This window comes from Cebus imitator, unplaced genomic scaffold, assembly GCF_001604975.1.
Source record: "Cebus imitator isolate Cc_AM_T3 unplaced genomic scaffold, Cebus_imitator-1.0 Scaffold61, whole genome shotgun sequence".
In the NCBI taxonomy this organism is placed as follows: domain Eukaryota; kingdom Metazoa; phylum Chordata; class Mammalia; order Primates; family Cebidae; genus Cebus; species Cebus imitator.
In genome coordinates, this window is record NW_016107376.1 from 3,512,303 (window position 1) to 3,529,620 (window position 17,318).

The following is a 17,318-nucleotide window of genomic DNA, read 5'->3' on the forward strand; positions in this document are numbered from 1 at the left end:
AAAAAAAAAAAAAAAAAAAAAAAAAAAAAAAAAGATAATAGAAACAAACTTAACCAAATTGAAAGATCTCTATATTAAAACTCTAAAACTTTAATGAAAGAAATTGAAGAGGATGCAAATAAATGGCAAGCTATTTTGTCTTCATGGATTGGAAGAATTAATATAGTTAGGATGGCCATGTTGCCTAAAATGATCTACAGATTTGAGGCAATCCCAAAATGCTAATGACATCCTTTGCACACATAGAAAAAGAAATCCTAAAATTCATATTGAACCACAAAAGGACCCAAATAGCCAAAGCAACCCTGAGCAAAATGAAAATACTGAAGGCATCATACCACCCACGATCAAAATGTATAGTTGATTCCTTGAGAACTTAGATTTAAACTGCACAGCTTAAATTTTGCCATACCCACATGCACTTGAGCTCAGCCCAACAGCCAGCCTCATCTCCCTGAAAAGCCTGTTGGAGAGCTTTTGGTGTCATAGCCAAGAAAATCTCAGTTTGTAGGTTTTCTTCTGCCTCTGCCATCCCTGAAACAGCAAGACCAGCCCCTCAACTGGAAGTCAATTTAACAGGAAGACAATGAAGATGAAGACCTTTATAATAATCCACATCTACTTAATGAATAATAAGTACATTAACTTTTCCTTAGGTTTTTCTTAATGACGTTTTTTCTAGCTTCATTGTAAGAATATAGTATATAACATGTAACATACAAAATGTATTCATTGACTATGTTATCGGTAAGGTTTCTGATCAACAGTAGGCCATTAGTAGTTGTTTTGGGGGAGTCAAAAGTTGTTATTCAAGAGTCAATGCTTCTACAAAATTATGGTAACGTAAACATGGTTCTGGCTTTATAAACAGACACATAAACCAGTGGAACAGATTAGAGAGCCGAGAAATAAATTTACACACCTAGAGCCAACTAATTTTTCATAATGGTGCCAAGAACGCACATTAAGGAAAAGACAAATCTTTTTAGTAAATGGTGCCGGGAAAATTGGACTTCCATGTGGGAAGGAATGAGTCTAGACCTATACCTCTTACCATATGAAAAAAAAAACAAAAAAGATTAAAAATGTAAATGTAAAACCCAAAACTATGAAACTACTAGAAGAAAACATGGAGGAAATTTTTGTGTCATTGACCAGGAGAAGGATTTTTAAAATAAGACTTCAAAAGCACAGGCAACAAAAGCAAGACTAGACAAACAAGATGATATCAAATTATAAAGCTTTTGCACAGCAAAGGAAGCTATTAACAGAGTGAAGAGTCACCTACAGAATGAGAGTAAATATTTACAAACTATCTGGCAAGACGTTAATATTCAGAATATATAAGGATTGTAACAGAAACAAAACTGATTTAAAAAACTGGCAAAATAATAGACATTTCTGAAAAGCATACAGATGGCAACACGTATATGAAAAAATACTCAACATCAGTAATCATCAAGAAAATGCAAATCAGAACCACAATGAAAGACCACCTCATTCCAGTTAGCATGGCTTTTGTCAAAAAGAGAAAAGAAAGTAAGTGTTGGCAAGGTTGTGGAGAAAGGAAAACACATTGGTGGGATTGTAAATTATTATAGCCATTGTGGAAAACAGTATGGAGATTCAAAAAATTAGAAACAGAACTACCATATGATCCAGCAATTCCACTACTGAGTGTATATCCAAAAGAAATTAGTATGTTGAAGTGAAAACTTCAAATCCCATGTTTATTGCAGCACTATTGACAATAACTAAGATATGTAATCAACTTAAGTGTCCATTAATGCTTGAATGAAAACAGAAAGTGTAGTATACATATATACATAATGGAATATTATTCAGCCATAAAGAAGTATGAACTGTTTTCGTTTGCCACACATAGATGAACCTGAAGGAAGTCATGTCTAGTGGAATAACCCAGACACGGAAAAACACATATGTTACCATTTTTTCTTAACAACAACCAAAACAGAGTTGGTATCTTTAAAGCAGGAAGTAGTAGAATAGTGGTTACCAGAAACTGAGAGGGGAGGGAAGAGAAGGAAGGATGCAGAGATACTGGCCAGTGGGTACATAGTTACAGTTAGACAGTAGAACTAAATTTTGATGTTCTGTTACACATAGTGACTGTAACAGTGAAATATTGTATGTTAGGAAACAGCTAGAGGATAGGTTTTCAAATGTTCTCATCACAAAGAGTTGATAATTGCATGAGGTATTCTAGCCACCCAGATTGGATAATTATATGGCATAGATATGTATCAAAACATCAAATTGTACTTCCATCAATATGTGTAATTTCATTGTGTCAAAATACAATTTTTCTAAAAAGACCACCCACAGAATAAAGTATTTGTACATCATATATTTACAAATATGTAGGATTTGTACATGTATGATTAAATATAAAGGATTATAATTGAGAATTTATGGAGAACTCCTAAAATGCAACAACAGCAACAGCAAACACAACACAATTGAAAAATGGCAAGGGATTTGAATAACACTTCCCAAAGAAGAGGCATAAATGGCCAGTGAGCACATGAAAAAATGTTCAGCATCTCTAATCATTGGAGAAGTGCAAATGGAAACTACAGTGCTACGTCGTTTCACTCCCATTAGGATGACTACTATAAAAAATTACAAGTATTAAAAATAGGTTTGGAACCCTTGTACACTGTTGGTGGAAATGGAAAATTGTATGACAGTTTCTCAAAAAATTAAAATTACCGTATGACCAGTTTCACTTCTAATTATATTCCCCAAATAATTGAAAACAGCATATCAAAAAGATATCTGTGTACCCATATTTATAGCAGCATTATTCGCAGAGGCTAAAATGTGAATGCAGCACACATGTACATCAACAGATGAATGGATAAGCAAAATATGGTATTTACATTTGGCCCTTCGTATCCACAGATTCCGCATTCATAGATTCGGTCAACCACAGATCAAAAACATTTGGGCTGGGTGTGGTGGTGTGTGCCTGTAATCCCAGCTACTCAGCTGAAGCAGGAGCATTGATTGAGCCAGGAAGTCCACTACCAGCTTGGGCAATACAGAGAGACACCATCTCTCAGAAAAGAATCAGTCAATCAATCAATAAAAAAATGTGTGGGGGCTGGGTACAGTGGCTCACTAATATAATCCCAGGTCAGATTACTGACCTCAAGTGACCGCCCAGGGAAGTGGGCAGATCACTTGAGGTCAGCAGTTAGAGACCAGCCTGGCCAACATGGGAAATCCCATTTCTATTAAAAAATACAAAAATTAGCTGGGTGTGGTGGCATGTGCCTGTAGTTCCAGCTATTTGGGAGGCTGAGGCAAGAGAATCGTTTGAACTGGGAAGCAGATGTTGCAGTGATCTGAAACCGTGCCACTGCACTCCAGCCTGTGTGACAGAGCAAGACTCCATCTCAAATAAATAAATAAATAAAATGTGTGGGGGAAAAAAATAGAGCAATAACTTTAAGGATACAAATTTAAGAATGTACAAAATCATTTATATCATTTATATAGTTTTATGTATTATAAGTAGTCAAGATTATTTAAAGCATACAGAGGATGTGTGCAGGTTATATGAAAATTTATACTATTTTATATAAGAGATTTGAGTATACATGGATTTTGACATCCACAGGGGTCCTGGAATGTGTCCCCCATGGATACTGAGAGATGACTGTACATACATACAGTGTAATTTTTTTTTAGCCTTACGAGAAAAATTTTGACATAGGCAACAACATGGATGAACTTTGAGAACATTATATGAAGTGAAATAAGCCAGTCCCAAGAAGACATGCTGTATGATTCCACACATGTGAGATACATAGAACAGTCAAAATCATAGAGACAGACAGAATGGTGATTGCCGTGAGACAGGGGAAAGGAGAAATGGGGAGTTTTGTGTGGTTCTGGAGTTCAAGTTTTACAATATGGAAAAAGTTATGGAGGCAGATGGTACAGTGATGGTTGCACAAAATTATAAATGTATTAATATTACCAAATCATCCCCTTAAAAATCATTAAGATGATAAATTTTATCCCATATGTGTTTTAATGCAATAAAAAGTGGGAGGAAAAACCAATCAACTAATGAATAAAGGCAGAGGAGATATATATATATATATATATATATATATATATATATATATATAATATAGGTATGTTTTTAAATAACCACTTTAAAGTAGAACCAAAAAAACTAAACAAAAAGAAAAAAAATGTATTCACCTAATCCATTACCCCACTAGGATGTTTTAATTTAAAAATAAAATTTGTGGAGGTAATAGGGCTTTCAGCCCAAAGGGAATGATTCTGATGACAGAATTCTGGGCCCCATGTGGGAGGTGAGTGACTTGTTTTTGTGTGTAACTCTCCAGTGCTCTTAAATCATGTCACATTATTGATTATACCAACAATATTCAATACCTTTTTACAGTAGGGAGAAAAGTGTCGTGTACTGGAAAGACCAAGGCCTTTGAAAGAGCCAGATAAATAGGTTTTTAAATACCTACCTGTCTGCCTACTAGTCACAGAACCTTGAGTATGAATCCTAAACCCCTAAAATGGTAGTTGCTGCTTATTTTTTAAGATGAGATCATAATAATGCCTTCCATGAAAGATTATTCTGACACCTTGGAATAACATATGCAAAGCTCCTGATATGATAGGTACATGTACAACAGACAAAAACCAATATAATTATGATAATGATGATTCTTTAGTTGGTTGGTTATTGTTTGTAGACCTTGTGATAGTATCTGAAATTTCAGATTTTCAGTATTCTAAATAGATTTAATTTGTTTCTTTTATTTAGAATTTTAAAGTTCCAATGTTATTTTTTTCTTTTGAAAGAAAAGGGTTTTTTTTGTTTGTTTGTTTTTAGACCGAGTCTTGCTCTGTTGTCAGACTGGAGTGCAGTGGCACAATCTTGGCTCCCTGCAACCTCCGCCTCCTGGGTTCAAGCAATTCTCCTGCCTCAACCTCCTGAGTAGCTGGGGTTACAGGCGCACACCACCATGCCCAGCTAATTTTTGTATTTTTAGTAAAGACAGAGTTTCACCATGTTGGCCAGGATGGTCTCAATTTCTTGACTTTGTGAATTGCCGCCTCAGCCTCCCAAAGTGCTGGGATTACTGGTGTGAGCCACCGCGTCCGGCCAGGATTTTTTTAGAGTGTGGTTCTTGGGCCAGAAATATTATCATCTCCTAAGAACTTGTTAGAAATGCAAACACTAGGGCTTCACCCAAGACCTATGAAACCGAAAACTTGGGAGGTTTTACTTATCCTGTAAAAGATATTCTGATGCACACTTAAGTTTGAAAACCCCTGCTTTACTAAATCTGAGAAACAGAAAAGTGTAGCATTTATACTCTGTCATCCAAAAATAACCACTTTATTTTTTTTCCCACTCTTTTCTCTATTCATATGCATATATACTTATATGTGTATTTCTTCTAGTCTTTTTCCTATACATTTTTGTATATATTTATGCTGTTTTAAAAAGTTAGGATCATGCTATATAAGTTCTGAGGCCCCCATTTTGACCTTCAATACTGTGTCATGACCATTACCCCATGTCATTAAATTTTATTTGAAAACATTTTTAATCATATGGCTACATATTATACCATTCTGTGAGTGTCTTATAATTCATGAACCCAACCCCCTAGACATCTGAGTTGTTTACAGCCGTTCAGAAGGACATAAGCAACACTCAGTTGAAAATCTGTATTCATAAATCATTGTTAATATGAGTGATTATTTTCTCAGCATAAACTTATTACTGGGGTGGAATTACCAGATCAGACAGTATGGACATTTTTATAGCTCTTAATATAAATTGTCAAATTGCTTTTCTGAAAAGAGATGCCAGTTTGGACTCTAACCAGCAGTGTAGGGAAAATGTTTGTTCATTGCTCTAACCCAACCAACCCTGGTGTACTAGTTGTTCTTGGGGTATTATAAAGACATATCTAAGACTGGGAGAAAAGAGGTTTAATTGGCTCAAGAGTTCTGCAAGATGTACAGGAAGCATGATGCTGCAATCTGCTCGGTTTCTGGGGGGCCTCAGCAAACTTACAATCATGGCAGAAGGCAATGGGGGAGTGAGATGACTCACATGGTGGGAGCAGGAGCAAGAAATGAAGGGGGAGGTGCCCCACACTTTTAAACAACCAGATCTCATGATAACTCACTGTCACTAGAACAGCACCAGAGGGATGTTGCTAAACCATTCATGAAGGACTGCCTTTATGATTCGGCCACCTCCCACGAGTCCTCATCTCCAGTATTGAGGTCTATACTTGAACATGAGACTTGGGTGGGGACACAGATTCAAACTATATAATTCTGCCTCCAGTCCCTCCAAACCTCATGTACTTCTTACATTGCAAAATACAATAATGCCTTCCCAACAGCAAAGTCTTAACTCATTCCAGCATTAACTCAAAAGTCCAGAGTCTCATCTGAGACAAGGCTAGTCCCTTCCACCTGTGAGCCTGTAAAATAAAAAATAAGTCTGTTACTTTGACGATACAATGCAGGTACAGGCATTGGGTAAATACTTCTGTTCCAATAGGGAGAAATTGGCCAAAGGAAAGGGACTACAGCTACCACGCAAGTTCAAAACCCAGCAGGGCAGTCATTAAATCTTAAGATACCAAAATGGTCTCCCTTGACTCCATGTTCCACATCTAGGACACTCTCATTCAAGACATGGGCTTCCAAAGCCCTGGGTGGCTCCATCTTTGTGGCTTTGCAGTATTTAGCTCCTGTAGCTGCTCTGATGGGTGGGCATTGAGTGCCTGCAGCTTCTTCTGGAGCAGGGTTCAGCCTGTCAATGGATATACCATTCTGGGGTTTACAGGTCAGTGGCCCTTTTCTGATAGCTCCACTAGGCAGTGCTCCAGTAGTGACTATGTGTGTGGGCTCCAACCTCACGTTTCTCCTTCATACTGCCTTAGTAGAGGTTCTCCATGAGGGCCCTGCCCCTGCACCAGGCTCCTGCCTGGACATCCAGGCTTTTCCATACATTCTCTGAAATCTAGGCAGAGGCTTCCAGTCTTCAACTCTTTCACTCTATCTACCTGCAGGCTTAACACCCCATGGAAGCCATCAAGTCTTAGGGCTTACACCCTCTGAAGCAGGGACCTGAGCTGTACCTGGGTCCCTTTGAGCCATGGCCAGAGGTAGAGTGACTGGGATCCAGGGAGTAGTATCCTAAGCAGCAAGGCTTGGGTCTGCCACAGGAAACCATTCAATCCTGCAGGGTCTCCTGGCCTATGATGGGAGGGGTTGCCGCAAATGTCCCCAAGATTCCTTCGATGCCTTTTCCCCATTGTCTTGGCTATTAGTACTTCACAGCCTACTGGAATTCCTCTCCTGAAAATAAACTTTTCTTTTCTACCACATGGTCAGGCTGCAAATATTCTAAGCTTTTATGCTCTGCTTCCCCTTTAAATATAAGTTTCAACTTCAGGTTATTTCTTTGCTCATGCATATGAGCATAGGCTATCAGAAACAGCCAGGCCACCTCTTGAGCGCTTTGCCGTTTAGAAATTTTTTTCCACCACATATCCTAAATCATCACTGTCAAGTTCAAAGTTCCACAAATCCTCAGCATAGGGGCAGAATGCAGCAAAGTTCTTTGCTAAGGCATAACAAGAGTTGCTTTTATTCCAGTTCCCAATATGTTTCTCATTTTTATCTGAGTCTTCCTCGGGCTAGACTTCACTGCCCATATCACTACTAACATTTCAAACAATCTCTAGGAAGTTCGAAACTTTCCTGCATCTTCCTGTCTTCTTTTGAGTCCGTCAAACTCTTCCAACCTTTGCCCATTACCTAGTTCCAATGTCACTTCTACATTTTCAGCTGTCTTTATAGCAATGTCTCGCTCCTCGGTAGTAGTTTTTTGTATTCTCACACTGCTGTGAATAAATGCTTGAAATTGGGTAATTTATAAAGAAAGGAGGTTTAGTTGGCTCACAGTTCCCCAGGCTGTACAGGAGGTGTGATCCTGGCATCTGCTCAGCTTCTGGGGAGGCCTCAGGAAGCTTACTGGCATGGCAGAAGGCAGAGACAGAGTGAGGTGGTTCACCTGGTGGGCGCAGGATCCAGAGAGAGAAGGAGAAATGTTAGGTACTTTTAAACAACCAGCTCTCATGATAACCCAGTCACTGTCACAAGAAGAGTACCGAGGGGATGTTGCTAAATCATTCATGAAGGAACGCCCTCGTGATCCAATAACCTCCCATCAGGCTCCACCCCCATCATTGGGTATTACAATTCAACATGAGATTTGGGCAGGGACGTGAATCCAGACCACCTCACTTGGGAATTATAGTACTTTTGACTTTAGGTTAGTTTGTAGGAGGATATTTTAGAATTGTAAATGAGTAGAATATACAGCTCAATCTTAATAATTTGATGTTTTCTAGTTATTGTATTGACGTACATCTGTATATTCAGAAGCCCAAATGGTAGATACTGGCATGGGCTTTCTCTCTCAATTGTAGATGTTACAGTTGTTAATTTCTAAAGTTTACTCTTCCAATATTTTGTGCCCCTCACTTGACATAGACTACTATTTTTGTGTAAAGAATGTTACAGCTCTTTCAAAGGTGTTCTATAGGATAAAAGGAACCAGACAATATGGATGGCTTGACCTACCCATGTACCTCCAGCTTTAGGGATTAACTAAGTACTAGAGGACCTAGGAAGAGAAAAACAAGTTGTTTCTGTCTGTAGTATCACAAATCAATTAAACAACTCTATGTATTGTTAATATTAAATCTTGCTAGTGAGACAGTTGTTGAAGGAGTCTGTAGAATGTTAAGCAAATGCTAAACTAGCCAGATAAATTTATTACTTAGGCGGCATTCCTATTCGCTTATGATACACAGCCATGGTGAAGGCTGTTTTGTGATAACTTTATTGATTCTATATAAAGTACTGATACCAAAACATATTTGTTGAACATGCATTTATTTTAGTTTATTATGTACCAGTCAGCTTCCCGCTGAGGTTTCCAGAGTACCTGAGGCTCCCTTGGTGCTGACATTTCTGATTTCCCGGGAGGTTGGAAGGATGTCTTCGACTCAGCCCCCATGAGCTGGGGAACTAGAAGGAAGTGAGGATCATGGGGGGATGAGAAGGAATGGCCCAGCACACCCAGGAAGCACAGCAGGAATCCTGCTAGAGAGTCTCGGAGACTCCTGCTGGGTGCAGAAGACTGCTGCTGCTTAGAAATCTCTCAGTCCTTGACCGGGCGTGGTGGCTTACGCCCGTCATCCCAGCACTTTGGGAAGCTGAGACAGGTATATCACTTGAAATCAGGAGTTTGAGACCAGCCTGGCCAACATGGTGAAAATCCATCTCTACTAAAATACAAAAAAAAAAAAAAAAAAGAATTAGCAGAGCATGGTGGCACGTGCCTGTATCATCAGATACTCAGGAGGCTGAGGCAGGAGAATTGCCTCAACCCAGGAGGCGGAGGATGCAGTGAGCAGAGATCGCAGCACTGTATTCCAGCCTGGGTGACAGAGGGAGATTCTATCTCAGAAAAAAAAAAAAGAAAGAAAAATATATTTCAGTCCTCTAAGAAATGAAATCAGTGCTCCTAAATTTTATCTTAACCCTACTTTTGATCACAGACCTGTGTGAATCTTATGAATGGGTGCTTTTCTCAGAAGAGCGCCTCCGTGCAAATTTTGCATTCAATTTCAGGGGTTGAATTCCTTTGAGGGTACTCTTATTTTAGGCAAACTGTCTTCAAGTACACGTTTTCTTCCTTTTGCAGGTTTCGCTTAAAATTATAACGAAAATCCTATTTTTCTATTTGCAAAGTGTTTTCCAGTTTATGGAGCCATTTTGTATACATGTTTTGGCTCCTGTCCCCAGTCCTATCAATTGGGAGTGTTATTCTCACTTGGCAGATGAGGTAACTGAAGCTCAGCAGCTGAATATAAGAATTTGCCCAAGTCAGTGAATGGTCTTTGGGATTTGGAGCCAGATCCACCAGACCTTTGTCCATGTGTCCTAACATTACCAGAACAGTAATAAAGGAAATCTGGCAAGCAAAAATAAAATTGCCTCCCACATTGAGAAGAATGATTGAGAAATCCTAAATGAATGTCAGGTTTCAAACATAAATTATTTACTTAACAGCCATTTCACCTTGCAACATAAGGCAACCTTGAATGTGTCTGTTGAGGATGCCACTGTTCTGTTGCTGGTTATATTCATAAGCAACTGAGAGCTCCTTCTATCTTAACCTGGATCACAGATATCAAATGGCCAAGAAGAGCATCAGATGGAAACAATGTAAAATGCTGTTTTTCTTTGTTGGCATAAGGACTTCTGGGACCTCTTCACACCAGCACACACTGAAATCAGGTGCTGCTCGTGTTGGAACCATTTGGTAGGGTGGTGGTTTTCTCTTTTTTAATCTTTTTCATTTAAGTTGTACTATCTTCGCCGACTAGATCAGAAGAATAACTGTTTATTTTAGTATGTGTCTTAAAGCTGCAATGCATATATTAAATGTACAGAATGCCTCTTTTAATAATGTGTTGCTGGAAAGGCCAAGCTGCAGACAGTTACCAGAATGACAGTGTGGCCTTGCATTCCCCATGGAGTACATTTGAGGGCTGCCATGAGGCATCCCAGCTTACATTGCATTGATGATGCACAGAAAGAAATGCAACCTCAGACCTGGATTCTCATCCCACTTAAGGCTTTATAGACCATCATCTATTATGCAGACAGAAGAGAATGGGCCATAAGCATGATGTTCACTGTCATAGGATATACTTAAATTAAGAGATACTCTTTTGTGCCAATTAGCGTGCACCATGAACTTTGAATTTGTTTTTGACAATTCCTTTCAATGTCCTTTAATCTTTTTTAATTATGAGAATAATCCATACTTGTAACAACATGGATTTCTCCAAATCGATAATTAATGTTTTATCCTTTGCTCTGCCAGCTCAACCTCCTGCACTACCATAATTTGAGAAAACCAACATTAATATTTCCCTTGTTTGAGACTACCAACCTTAATAACTTAATTTATCCTTTTCTTCTTCTACACATAAACATTTAGTCGTATATATATATGGATTTCTTACGTATTTTTCAAAAATCAATTGATAGTAAGGCTAGAATATCCTTATTTTTTAAAATTATACTTTTAGACCTCACTCCAGGTCAGTGCATGCAAATAAATCTGTTTTAATAAGTGAATAGCATTTCATAGTATGGCTATAGCATATTATTCTGCTTATCACCTGGTAATGAAATTTCTGGTTTGTTTCCAATATTTAGTTATTGCAGATGCTGTCTATTGCAATATGAGCATTTTATAGGCCTTATGATCATTTTCCACTCAGTAAAGTGTGTTACTAAAGAAGTGAAAAAGTAGGAACTTTCCAGAGTCAGCCATTTGTCTGTAATCATGTACTTCTATAATTAGTAGCCTAGCACATCATGATGAGAATTATGGAGACTTATGTGTAGAATATTTGTCTGTGTAGGAGCGTCCCTAAATGTAGCTTTTATTTTGTATTGGAATCATTTGTGGTTGGTTTCCATGTGAGGATTCACTGCAGAGCAGAGGTGATCTTCAGCTGTTATTATGCTCCATCTCAATTCCTTCTGAGCAAATCAATTACTTGGGTTTGGGCAAATCTAGTATAGTAATGATGGACTATACCCAACTAGCCACTTTTTTTTTTTTTTTTAAGTTTTACCTTGTTAGACCGCAATCTTAGATATGAGTGAACGAGAGAGCCTGGCTTTTGGAGTGCGTTAATTAAAAAGCTCTCTGCAATATTATTTTGAAATTAGGAAGGGAGGGAATGCTACTTTGATGACGTGAAAAATTTGCCCAGATCACCTCGATTGCTTACTCTATGATAAATGATGCTGCTAGCCACATGTTTCAGGATTTTGAATGCTCAGGAAGAATTCTTACAGCGTGATTATGGAAACAACCAATTTCCGTAAGTGAAAATGAGCATGCTTATTAATGGAGCTGCAATTGCCTATTGCATTCAATCACATTTATAACCAGCAAGTAGAATGAATGTTTTACGTGATTTAGTGTTTACACAATTGCAGTTGCATGGCAAAGCTTGCTGTATTAGAGGCTTTGGAAAGAAGCATATGTGGTCCTTTTGCAGGTAATAAAATGGAAAATCCAATTTGCAATTGCAGAATAAGCCTCTGAGTGATATACGATCTTCATAGCAGCATCGGTCAGAGGGTCACTGCTAATCACGACGCTGCCTGGCTTCCCCAGTGGCCTGCGCCTTCCAGCTGAGGAGTGAGCAAAGTGAATCTGTGTCTGGGAGCCAGCCAGCGTGTCTGCAGATGCACCACTTTCTAGCTTATTAGATCCTCTTTGTCACAGTGCTTAATCCTGCTGCCTGATCCTTGTTAGAACACCACCAGAGCGCCGCTCAGCCTTCTAATAAAGGGGATGGGTGAGGGCTCCTAACCCAACGCACTGAAGCGTGCAGCGTCAGGGCGATTACAGGCTGACTGACAGCGGGGTGAGATGCTTCCTGCATGTTATTACTTAAAAGGGAACCTACCTCCGACAGCTGACAGACGAGCTCTGCTGAGGCAATGGTAACTTGTTGCTAGGCCAATATGAGTCGGGTGTCATCTTTTCACACAGTATAATGCCAGCTTTACTCTAATTATATTAACCCTCTTCTGAAATTGCTTCATCCCCGACTGGTGCGGAGTGAGGCAAGAGAACCAAGAGACAAATCACTTGCTGGGAGGATTGCAGTGCTACGGAAACGGGTATCATGTTATCCACTGGTGACATTAAGTTGAAAAACAAAGCAAGCCTGCCCTATCACAGCAAGTTCCGGTTCTAACTCCGAAGAGACATTGCTCCCTTTGGCTCGCACAGTTTCCATCTCTATCCTTTATAATAGTTTCTTCCTTTAAGATTCACCATGGACATTATGCCTGGTTTTCATGGTCTTTGTTAAAAAAGAAAGAACAACATCAAACAAGAAGCTTTTTTCTTTTCCTTTTTTTCCCCAGTGAACCCGAATCATTCTTTTCTGTTAGGCTCCTATGTTCGTGTAGCTTTATGAAGCACTTGTGAATTTCATTTAGTAGCATTGCTTGTTACTGAAGTAAGGAAATGAGGGTGGGGAGGGTAAACCAGTCATCTGTCCCTGCTTTCCCACTCCCATCCCAACTAAAATGTGTAGATGGGTTGAAAGTGATATAGTGAAGATGATCACAAATAGCCCATGGTCCTTTCTGTTAACAGTGACTTGCAGACATCAGCGTGTGACTCCTTTTCCCTGAAGGGAGTATGTTTAGCTCGCATCCAGTGTCTCCTCTGTGCTCCAGTTAGCAGCCGTCATTAGCAATCTGTGATGCCTCTGCTGTCTCCACTGACAGCGCCTAAATAGAGACATCACTTGGGATTGACAGATCTCCAGGGGGTTACAGGCTTCAGACAAAAGGGCCCAGGGAACATGGCTGACCTTTCTTGGCATTATTCCCCTTCCATGAGTGGCAGTCAGGGAGCATAGAACTCCAGTACATGATTTTCTGAGGATTACCACCGAAAAGACTGCACACTTAGTAAGAAGCTGTTACTAAGTTAACAAGAGGCTGCGTGGGCTCCAGAGTGGGTTTGCGCGCCGTTGGTAGTAGAACACAAGCGCTGCTTTCCCGCAGATATATGTACCTATTCTTTTCAAGGATGGGCCTTTAAAACTGGCTTTGCTGATAACATACGTTCAGTTTCGGATGATGGGGCAGGGCTTGAGATTCAGCAGAGGCAGCTTGTGGTGCAGGCGGGAAAAGAAGAGTCTGTTCTTCTCTCTGCCCCGTGCAAGTCATCCAAGGGCAAATTTGGAATAGCCGAGGCTTGTCTGTGTCGTCCTTCCCGGACCCTTTCTCTGCTTCACGCTGTTCTCATGCTGGTCAAGGGCCCTGAAAATACAGTGGTGAGAAGTGCTCTGTGCCCAAATGTAGCTGACTTTGCTCCTTTTCTCATTCTTACCTTACCAAAGAAAAAAAAAAAAAAAAAGATACGTGTTCCTGCAATTCCCCTCTGAACCAGATGTTAAAAGCAAAGCAGTTGTGTAAATGCAAAAACTGTGGACGCTTCTTCAACAGAATAAAATTCTGCCACCTAGAATACCAAATAGATTTTTCATTGGGATAGTCAATTTTCAGGAAGAAGGAAAGATATTTAGGGCAAAATACTCACACCGATTGAATCCCGTTAGCTTAGGAATTCGTTTCTGTCCTGTTCCATAAATATGCAATTTATGCTTTTCATGGCTTCTGCTGCTTTTTTCTCATCCACTTTGCAATACACATATTTTTTCTTTCTTTTTTTTAGACAGAGTCGTGCTCTTTTCCCCAGCCTGCAGTGCAGTGGCGCCATCTCGGCTCATTGCAGCCTCTGCCTCCCAGGTTCAAGCAGTTCTCCTGCCTCATATTCCCGAGTGTCTGGGAGTACAGGTGCGCAGCACTGCACTCTGCTAATTTTTATATTTTTAGCAGAAATGGGGTTTTGCCATGTTGGCCAGACTGGTCTCGAACTCCTGACCTCAAGTGATCCACCTGCTTCGGCCTCCCAAAGTGCTGGGATTATAGGCATGAGCCACTGCGCCTGGCCAAGAATACACATATTTTTTTCTAAACAACTCAAATTAATTTTTTTCATAGTTGATTCCATACTGATGTCTGTAGGCAGACATTAGAGACAGGAAGATGACAAGAAGTAAGCACAGATTGTTTCTCAGGTGAGTGTTTAAAGAGAGACGGTTGTGCTCTGGCACTGCCATCCCCAACCGATAAGTGCATTGCTGCACGGTGGTCACTGTTGTCTGGTTTGTAATCCCTTCCCTTAGTGGCGCCACCTCCTAAGCACGATGGGCAACTTACCATTGTGCACATAAAATATGACACGTCGGAAACAAACTTGTTTTTAAATGCGTGGCTTCTTTCCAGAAATGTATATTATATTCATTTTTAGGAAAAGGGAAGATTGGAGAAAAAGAATTCATGAAGGAATTGTAAGTAAGACAAGATATATCGAATGCAGCAAATGAGATTTTAAGAGGAAATGAGAATTATAGAGAAAAGTAAACAACAGGTCAGTTTCATTGTTGGGACTCTTAAAAACCATCTCCCTAAAGATAAAAAACAAAGATCGATGGCAGCCCCTTCCCAATGAGATCAAACCCAGGTGAGATAGTCAGCTAAGCAGAATGCATACCACCCCTGGGTTTTCATTTGCCCTCGGCAGCTTTCTGACTCATGGTTTAGAGAATCAAGCTCACTAATTTCCCAAGTGACTTAATATCTGACTAAATGCTTAAGCATTAAGATGAGGAAATTGACAATATTGATAATCTTGGAGAGAAATGGATCTGCTTATTTTTATACCAAGGACCAACAAATTCTTTGTAGCTTTGGAAAGATGAATTACTCTCTCTTAATATTTAGTAGTACCTATTGTCTTTAAAAAGATTTTGTGAAATTGTGGTCATTTTTCTTTTCTTTGTTTTTCTGAATCGTTGAAGTTCATATAACAAAAAAGAAAGATTCAAATTATCTCTTATTTTAAGAAGCAATATTGGATTATCTTCCTCATAAAAAAATGTCATTTATCCTTTCATTTTCAAAGCTCAGATCATCTGGGAACTTACTTGCTTTATGCTACACTTGCATCCCAGAATATGTTTTCATTGCCCTGAGTTACCACCTATGAAAACATAGATAGTAGAGCCTTGGAACAGCATATAACTTCGGTTGTGTCTTAGAATCATTGCTGTATCTCTAGGTTTAAACAGTCCCAGGCTGTGGACAAGAAGTCTCAAAATTGATTTCCTCCATAGGACTTTTAGGGACAGAGCTTCGCATACATCCCTACTTCCTATCTTCTCTTTCTGTTTCTTGCTTTCATAGGTGAGTGCATTTTAGGAAGTTCTTTCACACATTGCCCTTTCCATTTTTGAATATATATATATATATATATATATATATATATAATATATAAACAGTTAACTGGTCATCAACAGAGGTGATCCAGATGAAGGGTGCTTGCTGGCTTTTTTAGGCTACCTTCATTAACTCAACCTTATCTAGATTGATGTGTGCCCTGATGACCTCAGCAGACACTGTGGGAGGAATATGAGATTGGGGGTCAGGTTGAAATCTTCACGCCGGCTTTGTCTGATCTTGGGTACAGTAGTTAATTTCCTTAAGTTTCCATTTCTTCACCTATAAAGTAATGCTAATATCTGACCTTAGGGATTGCAGGAGAATGAAATGGGGAAATGATTTTAAATGGTAATTTATAAACTGATCAGAGCTAAACAAATGTTACTCTTCATCACTGCTATGTTAATGAGATTCATTTAGGGCTGATTCCCAGATGTGCTTTTGCTCTTATACTTGAGTAATGCAACAATTTGACTTGGGTAATATCCCTGTCTTTCTCTATTCATATGCTATCTTGATTGATGAAAAAAGTGATGTTGATCAGATTGGGCTTAGATCAGACAGGAAGAGGCGTGATGTGTACTGACATTGTCAGGATAGAATTTCAGGTGGTTTTCATATTATCACTTCTCTAAATCATGAAAAAGTCATTTTTGTCTTTGCTGCAAATACCTCCTTCCCTCCACTTCTTTTTCCATCTGTCTTCTTTCTTCCTTCCTTTGTTCTTAATTTCCTGGGCCAAGGTACTGTGATGGCTTCAGTTAAGAAATTTAAAAAACATCAGATGATCCAAAAGGTACTTAAGGTTGGCTGTGATTACTGAGAAGGACGTCTTAGACCTGATCTGTTTTGGATGAAGTGACCTTCTCATTTTTTTTTTTCTTCATCTTTTCAGGAAACTTGGATTTAACTGGTCAGAAGCAGGTATTCAAAGCCGAGAACAATCCCTGGGTGACCCCCATTGCCGACCAGTTCCAGCTTGGAGTGTCCCATGTTTTTGAGTATATCCGTTCTGAAACATACAAATAGTAAGTAGACTCTGATTTTCTGAAATAGTAGACTGTGATTTTATAGTATTTATAATTATGCCTTTAAAAAATTATCATGTGACAGTATCCTGTTGGTGGCAGTTAACACATAGCATTTTAAAAAGTTTTATTAAAAACTGAACGACAGCCAGGCGTGGTGTAGCTCATACCTGTAATCCTAGCCTTTGGAGAAGTTGAGTCTGAAGGATTGCTTGAGTCTAGGAGTTTGAAACCAGCCTGGGCAACATAGCAAGACCCCATCTCTACAAAATAAAAAGAAAA

At 39.2% G+C, this 17,318-nt stretch overlaps 1 protein-coding gene across 2 annotated transcripts in view; it reads left to right on the forward strand.

Annotated features, from left to right (window-relative positions):
- RSU1 (Ras suppressor protein 1) overlaps nucleotides 1-17,318 on the forward strand; it is a 229,195-nt gene that overhangs the window by 103,692 nt on the left and 108,185 nt on the right. For both annotated transcript variants that reach the window (XM_017529783.2, XM_017529782.2), the window contains one exon: nucleotides 16,904-17,036. In XM_017529783.2, coding sequence (XP_017385272.1) covers nucleotides 16,904-17,036 — 133 coding nt within the window. The remainder of the gene's footprint in view (nucleotides 1-16,903; nucleotides 17,037-17,318) is intronic.